Raw genomic sequence first — 12,848 nt, forward strand, 5'->3', positions numbered from 1 at the left:
ACTGTACTAAAAACAAATTTTGGCTTTAATAAAAAGGACAACTTGTCAACTAGGAATCAAGGTGACATGGAGAACAGAATACCAACTTCACCATTGCCCTAATGCTAGAGACCAAGAGTGATATACACAACAACCAGGCAACTAGCTGACAATCCTCTTAGGAAAAGAAAAGTTAAGGAAAATGGCCAACTTAAACCTCATTTAAATAAAGAAAAAAAAAAAGTCCAGATTTGACATCTGGTAGACCTGGGGTGGAGGAAATTATGATCCAGATGGGCAGAAATCTGGCCAACATAGTAACATACTGGGCTGGAGAGATGTCTCAAAGGTTAAGAGCACTGACTGTTCTTCTGAAGGTCCTGAGTTCAAATCCCAGGAACCACATGATGGCTCACAACCCTCTGTAATGAGATCTGACACCCTCTTCTGGAGCATCTGAGGATAGCTACAGTGTACATACATATAATAAATAAATGAGTGTTTTAAAAAAAATAAAATTAAATTAAATAAATAAATAAAAACATAGCAAAATACAAGACAGAAGGAGGCAGGGGTGGGGGTGGGGAGACTGATTGCCTCTCATTGCCTTTCCCCTACCCAACATGTACCATATTATCATCACGCTTTGAGGGAATATAGAGAGTGGAGAAAGTACCTGCTGCCAGAGATCCGCACATCCCATCTAGATGGACACCAAGCCTAGGAAGCTAAGGTTCCCACAATTCTCCAGTGCCCCAGGATGAAACACAGAGATGGGTTGGGGTTGGGGCACAAGAAACACGAGGACCAGGTCCTTCCATGAGCAGACTAGCACCTCTGCCCACAAGACACTGTGTTATTCCCAGCTTGAAGGAACTAGCTATCCATCCCTCCAGGACAAAGAGAAACCTCAAGCAAGGTGTGAGGGCTGGAGACCAGAGAGACATAGGTTTTATCCCTCACCTTCTCCCTTGCCTGCACCTCTGAAAGGATGCTCTTGGCTATGGTAGGATAGGAGTGATAAACGACACTCAGCTCCACCTACAACTCCCCTACCACCGCTAAACTTAAACATGCTTGTACAAGACCAGTGGATAGCAGAAGTGGCAGCCACAGGAAACAGTCCACATGGTTCCTCTGAAGGAGGAGCAGGGGAAGCAGTATTGGTAGCTAGAGAAGACCAGAAAGGGAGACCCCATTGCCACCTTGTACAAAAGTATGCTTAAGAAACTAACCATAAACAATGAAGCAAGGCCTAAACAAGTTAAGAAAGTTACCCCATGATCTACTGACAAAAATCACTAAATCTCAAAATATTCTGAAAACAGATAACAGCTAATAAAAGCCTTAGAAAACTTGAAAAACTCATTATATATATAAAGTATAAATGTGTGCCTACAATTATGCTTCCCAATACTCTGTGTAAGCAGATGATTACAATCAAGAAAGACTAATTCCAGAAAAGAAATCCAGATGCCCAGACTCTGTTTTGCCTCATCTGGATCTTTTATAAAATAATCCCAGTGTTTTATATCTGACAAAACAGGGAACCAAAGTAACTTGGATAAAACCAAACTCTAGATCCTTTCTACTGTGGTATAGATCAGTCTTCTGGTAAATGCTTCTCTAAAAGAATGATTTTTTTTTAAAGATTTGTGGTTTTAACAGTTTATTCCACAAGGAAACCAATGAGAAATGATTCCCAATTTCTTTCAAATTGTAATGCAAGGTAATAAAAACACATAAAGGTCTTATGAATGTGAAGAGACTAGTTTTCTAAGACAGCTATGAAAATATTTCTTCTAAAAAACAAGTTCACTCAAATGAGGCATTTAGATTCTGGTTCCAAAAGAGGTTGTGTCCTTTCTTAAATCAGGGTTTCCCTACTCTGTAGCCTTCCCTTGAAAATACTGTTCTCCTGGTGCTATCTCCCAAAGGCTGGGATTAGGTACCACCGTGTCTACCTTTAAATTCTTAAAAATACTGAAGAACACAAACTTCAGTGTCTTCACTGTGACATAAGCCAAATGGCTAATAACTTATTTAGTTAATACGAAAACAATTCACACCATGCTTTACAATCCCAATCTAAATTTATACACAGTAGATTGGGTTTCAGGAAAACACCATCATCCAATTCCAGAAAACATAACTATGCACTGGTCATCTGCTCAGATTTAGATTTTGTTGTGATTCAAGTTGTCACTTGTAGAAGTTTGGACCTAGGTCTTCTTCCCAGCCCCATGCTCCCAGAAATAAAACTCAGACTCAAAATATGTATACTTACAAATATCTTGGCCTTATAGCTAGTCTTCTCTGACTAGGCCATAGTGCATTATAACCCACTTACTCAAATCTACTTTCTGACACATGACTACTTACCTGGGCTCAGGTACCATGTGTCAGTCTTGTCACATTTTCCCAGGCAAATATCTCATCCCTGGCTCTATCCCAGAATTTTTTCTGCCTTCTGAATATCTCATCTTGTATTCTACACTTTCCTATAGGCTGTAGTTTTCTTTTAGTAAAATACACAAGATATTCTCTGTACAGTCACTAGCATCCTTAAAACCTTCAACTTCAAATTGTTAATTATTCTAATTCTACTTGTACTTCTAAGGTACCAACACCACCAGCAATATCCAGAAGCTACCCAGAGGTTACTATGGCTTTTAAACACTCATGTGTACCTGCTTCTCCTTTCAGGATTTTATTTTGGTAATACTGCCACTCCAGTTGGATGTTAGCACCACGATGAAAAGGTGACCTTCCTGTGCCATAGTTGCTGACAGAGCCACTGTTTTTCCTGTGAGAAAAAGAAATTGAATTGTTTCTCTACGTACAAAAGGATGTTAAGGTCATGTAATGGGAATTTTTCATGCAATTTTAATTATATAATATTTGTTCTTTAATCACTTATGCATTAAATCTTAAAAAGCATCACCATATAACATCACCTAATGTTTTTTTAAGACAGGGTCTTCTGAAATTCTCTATGTAGACCACGCTGGCCAGGAACTCACTGATGTTCACCTGCTAGGATTAAAAGCATGCACCACACATGGCTCCAGCAATGTTTCTGTAAACCGACTCAATCTAAAATCAGCAGAGTCAGTTTTCCATGGCTTTTCATTTCTTACAATGAAAAGCAGACAACTCAGATCCCAGGCTCAAATTGTAGGAATAGACAACAAAACAAAAACTATAAACAGACTTTTACAATTCGGATATAAATATATTCATCCTCCCATTTTATTTTATTTTTTTTTTTAATTTTATAGCAATAGAAACAAACTGGAGATTCATGCACAGCAATGAAAATCTGATGTTTAACATATAACCAAATGTGAATTTCAGACCCCCAGATTTTGCTTTGGTTAAGAACATTACTTTAATGTATCATTTCCTTTTATGTATAAAATTACAAGACAACAATAATGTTGTAAAACTGATGTGCAAGTAAAACACCACAGGCTTAGAGGGCAGGAGACTCAGAACAAAGAAACACATAACACAGAAAGTCTTCTTGCCTCTCCATATAAACTAGAAAAAAGAACAATTTACTAGAAGGTAAGTTGTCCCAAGGCTAAAACTAATTCTTTCAAATTCAAAATAATACTTTTCAGAGCTAAGTCACAACTACCTGGGACAAAAATAAAGCCTTGTTGGGAATCTAGAATTTTCTAGGATTTTCACATAAGAGAAAAACTGACTTTAAAAAGAAAACACTATTGTAGCTTTCTTGTCAAGAAAGAACTAAGGAAACATCCTAAATAAATGTTTCAATACTAGTAAGTAGTACACACATAAACCTAAAATTTCATTTAAAAAAAAAAAAAGCAGACTGCCCAGATGACTCACCTCTAGAGTATAAAATTATCAAAACCCAAAGATTAGTATGTTTACCTACATTCATAGAGGAGAGTTACTTCAACAGAAGAACAGAAAGTCTGAAGACACAGGATAATAGAAATTTTCCCTTAACAAACAATAAAAAGATATGAAAAATATCCAGAAAATATCCTCATCTATTTGAGATAATACAGTCCTCAATTTAAGAAACTCTTCTCTGTATATTTCAGCTTACACCAAGCAGTAGTTTTCTAATTTTCCTACACTTGTGAATATAGGCTCCAGCCAATTTGAACAAAGGAATAGATTTGACTAAGAAAAATCAAAATACTTTCCATGAATACATTGTTATCAATTCACACACACACACACACACACACACACATTGATATGTATCAACTTTCTTAAAACAAACAAGAATACAGACCTTTGAGATCTGTTATATTTCTTATAGCCCCTGAGACAAAGAAGCAATCAATATCAACATGCCTTACAGAGCTCTGCTGTCTGGGCCAGCTCAATTTGCCTAAAAGGAAAAAAGAACATTCAAACCCAAACTAATACTTATCATTTAAAACAGATTAGTTAATTTTAGAAATCACATTCAAGAAGAATGGTATCATAACATAATATAGAATATACTATGGACTGTATACCACCTTAATAGATGAATTTCAGTTTCTCTAGTTATCTGATAGAATTTTAAATCACTTCTAACAACACCATGGTATTCTATCTTATTCTATTTTCTAATTGTCTTCTTTTAAAATTTAATTTTACAAGATAAATTCGATTATTTGTAACAATTTTGGTATGTGTAGTTTCACATACTTAGCTTTAATAAGCTCCATTCTGCACAACTCTACAAACTTTATTTAATGAAACAACAATAACAATGGCTACTGCCTCCCAGTGTTCTTGATAAGTATTAAAACAAAGAGGTTTACAGGGGGATAGATTAATTCTCACAGCACTATGGAAAACATTACTACTACCCCCACCTTTTATAGACTAGTAATTTAAGTCCCACAGCTGATGAATGCCCAAATTGCAATTTAACTCCAGTCTGCTTGATTTCCAACTTTTTAGGCTATCATACTACTCTTCTAATTAGACATATTTCAAAAAGTCCACAGAAAAAAACAAAAATCTACATACAAAGGGAATTTTTCTTTCACCATTAGATGTTACTAGTTCTGCAGCGCGTTTATTGCATTTATGGAGCTGAAAGTTAATATTATCTCGTAAGGACAATTACTGACTTAGAAAAACCAGAGATTGTTTATAAAGATTATTATAATCCAACTATTAGGATAATATTACTTTATAATAATTTTATTACAAATACCCCTCATGGTGTTCCAAAATATAATAGTACAGGTCCTAAATCTAAGAATCTAAACTCTAAGAACTTTCTAAGCTTATAAGAAGTTCTGATTTCAAAGAATATGCTTGCGTATCAGCTTTAAACAACAAAACAAAACAAAATAAAAAACTTACTCCCGAACAACTGAGCAACTTCACATACTAACTGTGAGGTGATTGTCTAGTCCCACTAGGTGCAAGGCACTGAACCTTTCTCCCTGCTGCTTTTAAGCAGATGTATGCTGGGCATCACTGATTCCTGTCGTTCCTCTTGCAGAGAGGAAATAGGCAAGAAAGGCAAACACCCATGCATGCTCCTGTCACAGAAAGTGGCAGAGCAAGGACTCAGATCCAGGCTACACTAAATCAAACTCTTGCCATTCTCTATGTAAATTTCACTAATCACGATCTTTCTTTTGTAGAACAAGGTATCAAACTCAGGGCCTTGAATATGTAAGGCAAACAACAATCACAATTCTACTGTTCAAAGTACTATGAAACAGAAGGTAAACAACCTAAAAAATGTTAAATATTTAAGGGGCACAAAAGATTTAAATAAAATGCCTATCACATGGTTTCTTACAACATATAAATTTAAAAATTTACTCCCATTCATTGACCTAACTCATAATAGTATTCTAAAGCTTTCAAGATCAAGTGACCTTTGGTTAAAAAAAAACCAAGAAACAAATAACAGATGGCATTATTATGAAATATTCCAAACTACTGGCTAAAAGCCTATTTAGATATACAAACAAATAACATAAGAGCAACAAACATTCACATAGAAAGACCTTGCAACTTTCTAAAACCCCATTAGCATCTCCCTCTTTATGCCTCCTTTTCCACAGTTATAAAGATTACTATCATATAATCTTGAACCTTACTTTTTGCCCACAAAAAAAAAGAGACCAAAACCTTTGTCAAAATAACTGAACTAGAATCTAGTTTAAGTAACAACTATCACAAAACAGCTTCCTGTTGGATTGGGATGACAAGTGTTAGCCACACACACAAATGAGACAATCTACATAGATGTTAAAACAATCTCCCTAAGTTTACCACATAGTTACAACAGTTCTATTTCAATTTTAATTTTTAAGAGTGCATTATTGAAACAGCCTTCTAGAAAATCTCAATTACCCTTACCAATCAGCATCATTCTCACAGGAGATTAGGAATGGAATATAAAATGTCACGTTTATACAGCTCATAAATTCAGCTGTTTATAAAGTCCCCATGAAGAAGGAAAGCTTGGAATCCCAGTGCATACAGCACTGAAATGACCTGACATTTTGAGGTAGCCACAGTTAAGTTTAATGGGAAACATAGTAGCAAAGTTTTCAGTTATAGTTACTGTAACTTATATAACCTAACATTCCTAGAGGATTTTTATATTAAGAAGTTTGGAATCATTAGAATACCAGTAAGAACATCAGAATGAAAGCATCAAATAGAACTGTTTTGAAGAAAACAATTTTAGTACCTACCTGTGTCAGGTACAAGGGAAGACCAGCCTGTTTTTATTTTGTTCCAAATCAGAGGAAGCTTGCCTGTTAAGATAAAGGATTGAGCAGGAAGTGAAGATCCACTTAAATATATTTAAATTGCAAATTTACTAGGTATCACCAAACACCCAGAAGTCAACAAAATGATGTATTTAAAAAAAAATCAAGCCAGGTGCAGGACTTAAACCACAGCACTCAGAGACTGAGGGCAGGCAGATCTCTGTGAGTTCGAGGGTAACCTGGTCTACAAAGTGAGTTCCAGGACATTCAGGGCTATACAGAAAACCCTGACTCAAAACCAAAACAAAATTCTGACAGTTAGCTTTAGTGTTGAACCATTATGACTCTAGATATCAATAGTAGCATATCTGACAAACAAATATGCATGTATTACTGGCAAGAAAATACACTGTTAACAAAACATGTCTATGCTGCTACAGCAGACTAGACAAAGGCATATTTGGAAAACAGCTGTGTAAGAAATATAGTAAAACACACATTTAAATAACTAACACTATTTGGATTTGTATTAAAGAGTCAGACCACACAAGCAGACCATCATGTACTTAGGTGATGCCATGTGAACCTTCTCTCTATTTTAATTAGTCAATCAAAGGTTAGAGTCTATGATTGGGTAGTGGAGGGGAAAGGTGGGATTGGAGGTTCAAAAGGGGGAGCAGGTAGAGGAAGAAAAAGAGAGAAGGAAGAGGAGAGGAGGAAGCCACTATGGACCACATGGATGGGAGAAAGCACAAATCTTAGTGATTGGGAAATAAGTATTTTGCCAATGAAGACATATGACTTATAATTAAAATATTTGGATTATGTGTCATTTATATGGGCTATAAGGGTTGGAAATTTTAGCAACAAATTCGTGCACCTTATATCCAGCTTAGAACTGAACTAAATTGAGAGGAAAATCCAGCCCCCTATATCCTAAACAACCAGAGGTAACAATGCAGCCCTGAGCTGGGCCACAAGGTGGCGCCAATGTCACAGCATAGTTGGGGTTCCCTGAGCCTGAGAAAAATTCAAGGACCCAAAATCAATGCTGTCTGAAAAGCAACATTCACAGCTCAAGATCAGCAATTGAACTACAACAGCTATCTTTCCAGAGCTTTCTTCACAGACACAGCAGACTGATCTAGGCATTTCAGCCGCAAGCCAAACTTCCCCTGCAGCTTTCGAATTTCCAATATCCCCCCACCACACTTCTAAACAGGGCACAGGACAGACAAACCAGCTCTCCCAAATGCTTACACTGCAGGCTGCCTAATATCAACACACATGCTGAAGGCTATAGGCCAGACAAAAGATCCAGAGGGCAAAAAAAACACAAAAGCCAAGGATCTTTGTGCGGTCAGCCCCTCCCTACTAATTAAAGACCAATAATAAATACTAGTAAAGACTAATAAAAAGGCCAATAATAAATACTAATAAAAAACTAATAATAAAAGAACCACAATTTTCTAAATCCAACACCAGAGGGAAACAAACATACCAAATAATAAGACCAAATATTAAGAAATAAATAGTAATTACTGCAATTGTTTTCTCATTCATTTCCTTCCACATGAATAAGGTGCTACAGAGAATTAAGGAGTTTCTTAACTAGTGATTATAAAAAGCAATGATATTTTTAAACAATTTTTTGTTTCTCAGAGAATATGTGACCGAAGTCTAGAAATTAAATTTGCCAAGGTACATTGAAGAAAATTTTGCATTTTCTAGAGACTAACTCTAAAACCTGTACTAGGATAGACTCTGAAGTAACACTTTACCAGCAAAACTTGTAATTATAAACAATATGATCTACCCTCATTAAGCATAGCAAATATTTTGATTGATTAGTACTTAGTTTTAACTCAACAAACCTCTCCCTAATAGTTAGTTTCAGTCATCACAGAGACAACAGTACAATACTATACTAATGAAAATGTAGCTCTAGCTTTTGTCTCTATAACAAGGACTAAAGACTGCTAAGTACTGCTAAGGACTAAAGAGTGCTAATAATCACATACATTAAGAGTCATAGCCCAGAGAAACAGATGACACTATGTACTAGATACTTGTGCAATGTTCCTAATTCTCAGTATTACCAGCAATGCTGAGATAAACTAAAATACGTTAAATTGTTCTATGCAAAATATCTACTTCCTCAGGACAAAATTCTTGACAGTAATGTGATCTTTAAGGGTTACAGTTTATGAACACTAAAAACACAGAGTTGGTGTATAAAGTTACATCATACCTGAAACCATATCATAAACTAAAAAGAAAATAATTATCTAGACATGTAACTGTCTTTATTCATTAAACACACCCATTTTCCCAGTCATCATTCTCAGATTGCTTCCTCCAACATCCCTGCCTTGTGGTGGGTAGAAAAAATTAAGTCAATTTTATATAATAATGTACTCTTCGTTGATATTTATCAAGGGAAATGGGAAATTTGAAAATTCAAATGTCCAATTAACGGAAGACAAAAGATTAATGCCAAGTAAATTTTGTCAAATGCATTATTTTCAGGATGCTTTATCAGTACAATCTGTCCAAAGAACTTCCTCCCTACAGTTTAAGCCTCATATTTAAACACATTTCAACCTTTCAACTGGCTGAGTGAGGTCTATAGAGAATGAATCCATGCCCTCCTGAATAACAGCACTTAACATCCACTTTGCATAAAACATCAATAAATCAAATTAACAGTCACTTACTTGTTACCACTACTTAGTTAAACAATCTACTAAACTATTCCCTTTGGAGTGTTTGTAGAAAGATACAGAGAGGAGGGGATATGTTCTATGGTGATGTGGTGAGGTATGGGAGAATGGGGTGCCTCAGCAGGCCCATGCCAAGGCATCCCTTCCCCCTGAGGACCAGCCACATGATGGTATAGTATAGAATAGAGTTTATTAAGGGCATGGGGAGGGGAGTTAAGAGGGTGGTAGAGGCAGAGAAAGAGACACTAGAGAAGTAGAGTAGAGATGTGGAGGCCAACCATGGCACGTGGAGAGAGAGGGGGGAAGGCAATGAGAGAAGAGAAAAAGGGAAGCAGGAAAAGAGCAAGGGAGGAGCAAGAGACCAAGAAGGCAAGAGAGCAAAGAGGGGGCAACCAGGCTCTTTTATAGTGGGTCAGGCCTACCTGGCTATTGCCAGGTAACGATGGGATGGAGTTTGGACAGAATGCTAACATCCTTCATCATCAGACAGAAAATGGCTCTTAAACTAGGTCATACTAGCCAATCAAGAAAACACACACAGTATAACACACCTGCCATACAAACTGCACCCCGTGAGAAGTTCATTAAAAGAACACAGCACAAGGGACTGATTATCAGGATAAAATATGTAATACATGAGGCTGAAATATAATACAGCAAGGGGGTATTACTGCACACCCATGCCAAGATGTACTCTTGAAAAATTACTACATGCAAGAGATCAGGTGTGAGGAGGTTTACTGGGAGATAGCAGAGGGGTGAGGACCTGCAGACTGGGTAGAGGCAGACAAGAGCAGAGCCATGAGGGCAGATAAGGGAAGAGGGGGCCAGAGGACAGAAAACACTGGCAGAACTAAACTGTACCATACAACACCAGGATTACCAAACACTGACACGTCTCTAGCTTCAGTCTTAGGGACTAACTAGTAAGCTCTTATTAGACCAAAAGAGGCAGAAAGTCAAATTTTTCTAGCCACAACTTAGACTATCACTGCATTACATTTCATAAATTAATGCAATATTTACACTGCTTTTGGTAATTATGCATGTTTATATCAAAGATTATTATATGAAGCATTAAATACCCTATTAAAGTCAAATTAGCTTTTGTAAGATTTATAAGAATCTTTAACACTTAAAACATATTTTATCCACACACATAACTCTTTAGTTTTTGAAATGACCTTTGATTTGGTTTCTCTTTCTGAAATTTGTATTAATGACATATTATATACATGAAATATGGCTAAAGACACACAGAAGTTGTCAGCTAAGTCATAGGAGTAAAAAAGAAAATTTAAATGTTTTAGGGGCATATGGAAAAGGCCCTGAGAATAAATTACTAATTCTGCGAACAGAAGAGTTTTGCTTTCAATTTTGGTCGAGGCAGGTGTGAGGGTGTTCAATGGTGTATTCATTACAAGCCCAGAACTGCCATGTGTTTCTCTCAAATTCTCCTTAAGTAGCTTATTTACCAGTCCTGAAGACTTTATCCCTTAAGAGTCAGAGAAATTCCTATTAGAAAATTACTGTTTCCAAGAAACTCTGAATCTATACACCTACTTTTAAAAGCAAATGACTTGAGAATTCTGCTAATGTGTATGTCACAGTCATTAATGTAACTGAATAAGAATGTCCCCCACAGACTCAGATATTTGGACACTTAGCTGGTGGTGCTCCTTGGAAGGGATTAACAGATGCGGCCTTGCTGGAGGAAGTGAGTCCCCAGAGGTCAGCTTTGAGAGGTTAAAGACTGTTGCCATATTCAGTCTGCTTTCTCTGCTTCACACTTTGTGCCTGCAGATGTGATCTCTCTGCATTCTACTCCAGCTGCCACGCCTGCTGCTTGCTGCATTGCTGCCCATCATGATGTCTATTAAACTATAAGCAAAGTTACTTTCTCATGGGAAGGGGAACAGGAAGGTCGCTTCCTCAGGGTTGCAGCTTGCTTGGGAGAACATCAGGTTCTCTGCGTGAGGAAGTGTCTCCTCTGTCTTGGTCGGCTGAGAATGACAAAGACCCTAGGTTGCCTGGAAACTAGCAAGCTGCGAGCAATCTCCTCATGCGATTTCTCTACAGATAATAAAATATATCTTCAAATTTAAAGCCAGGTATGGGGTATAACACCTATAATTTCAGTGTCTGGGAGGTAGAATGAGGAGAATCAGGAGTTCAAGGACAGCTTCATTTGCATAATGAGCTCAGGACCAGGCTAGGCTACAGAAACAGTATCTGTTCTGAATGAATACATACATACATACATACATACATACATACATACATACATACATACATAAAAAAAATTAAAAATAGTAATTCATTTGATTGCTCATTTAAGAGCACCTATGCTCACCAAGTTTTCTGCTGTGAAAAGCCAGTGAGAAAATCCTTATTGATGGTGTAATAAGGAGGGTAGACAGGTCTGATACTCAGATAGATGCTTAGACTATAGATATGGATCAGGAGTGCAGTACTTTCCTGTCTTTCAAGAGGCTGTGAGCTTGGTGTCTATATTGAAGGAAAAACAACACCAAGCAAAGCCCACAAGAAACTAAAACTGTTTTCTATACAAAATTGTCCCAACCAAAGACACCTCCCAAGTAATGGAAATTAGTCAAGTATCAGAAGAGAACAAAATTTACAAAAATCTGCTACTTCTCCCCAAATGGGGTTCTTTCCACTCTGAGACCAATCTGTCAACTCCAGAGGAGTGGCTGAAAAGTAGCCATGTTTTTAACAAACATCATACTAAAAGAATGAGGACTGCAGTCTACAAATCTTCCAAATATTCTGATCTCTATATAAGGGGTTAGTATCTCAGAAATAAGAACAAACTAGAAGTAAACAAATCAAGTTTTCCAGAAATTAAACCCCACCTCACTTTAGTTTATCTGTGAAGTGGACTGAAGTAACTGGCAAGAAGCAACTGGCAAGACCAACTATATTCCATGTAGCAGCTATCCCTGGTGGTCAACTTGACTATATTTGGAATGAACTCTGACCTGGATCTTGGCTTAGAGATCTTGAGACACAGTGGCTATGAATCCCAGAAGATTTTGACAGGGAAATCTCTAAGTTCAAAGTCATCAGGGAGCAGGGCAGTGGTGGTACACACCTGTAATCCCAGCACTATGGGAGGCAGAGGCAGGTAGATTTCTGAGTTTGAGGCCAGCCTGGTCTACAGAGTGAGTTCCAGGACAGTCAGGACTATACATAGAAACCCTGTCTCAAACAACCAAAAAAAAAAAAAAAAAAAAAAAAAAGGAAACAAGTGTTGAACCTAACCAACTCTACAGTCTACTATCATTCTATACACTTAAAGAAAACAACACAGACAGATACACACAAACACACCCACAAACACACCCACACAAAAATCCCTTCATGGGCTAGAGAAATGTCCCACTGGCTCCACAATTTA

General features: G+C 37.0%; 2 protein-coding genes across 16 annotated transcripts in view; both read right to left on the minus strand.

Annotated features, from left to right (window-relative positions):
* Positions 1-12,848, minus strand: part of LOC127697254 (uncharacterized) — a 309,028-nt gene that overhangs the window by 256,019 nt on the left and 40,161 nt on the right. The window lies entirely within an intron of this gene.
* LOC127697253 (ubiquitin-conjugating enzyme E2 pex4-like) overlaps positions 1-12,848 on the minus strand; it is a 71,271-nt gene that overhangs the window by 15,623 nt on the left and 42,800 nt on the right. For 4 of the 12 annotated variants that reach the window (XM_052200261.1, XM_052200259.1, XM_052200257.1 and 1 more), the window contains exons 6-7: positions 6,687-6,749; positions 4,321-4,357 (exon numbers count right to left, since the gene is read on the minus strand). In XM_052200261.1, the coding sequence (XP_052056221.1) occupies positions 4,321-4,357; positions 6,687-6,749 (100 nt within the window). Of the gene's footprint in view, positions 1-2,669; positions 2,786-4,258; positions 4,358-6,686; positions 6,750-12,848 lie in introns of all 12 variants that reach the window. The other 8 variants (XR_007980430.1, XM_052200255.1, XM_052200260.1 and 5 more) reach the window with 3 other exon arrangements.

The sequence above is a fragment of the Apodemus sylvaticus genome, chromosome 12 (genome assembly GCF_947179515.1).
Source record: "Apodemus sylvaticus chromosome 12, mApoSyl1.1, whole genome shotgun sequence".
Lineage (NCBI taxonomy): Eukaryota > Metazoa > Chordata > Mammalia > Rodentia > Muridae > Apodemus > Apodemus sylvaticus.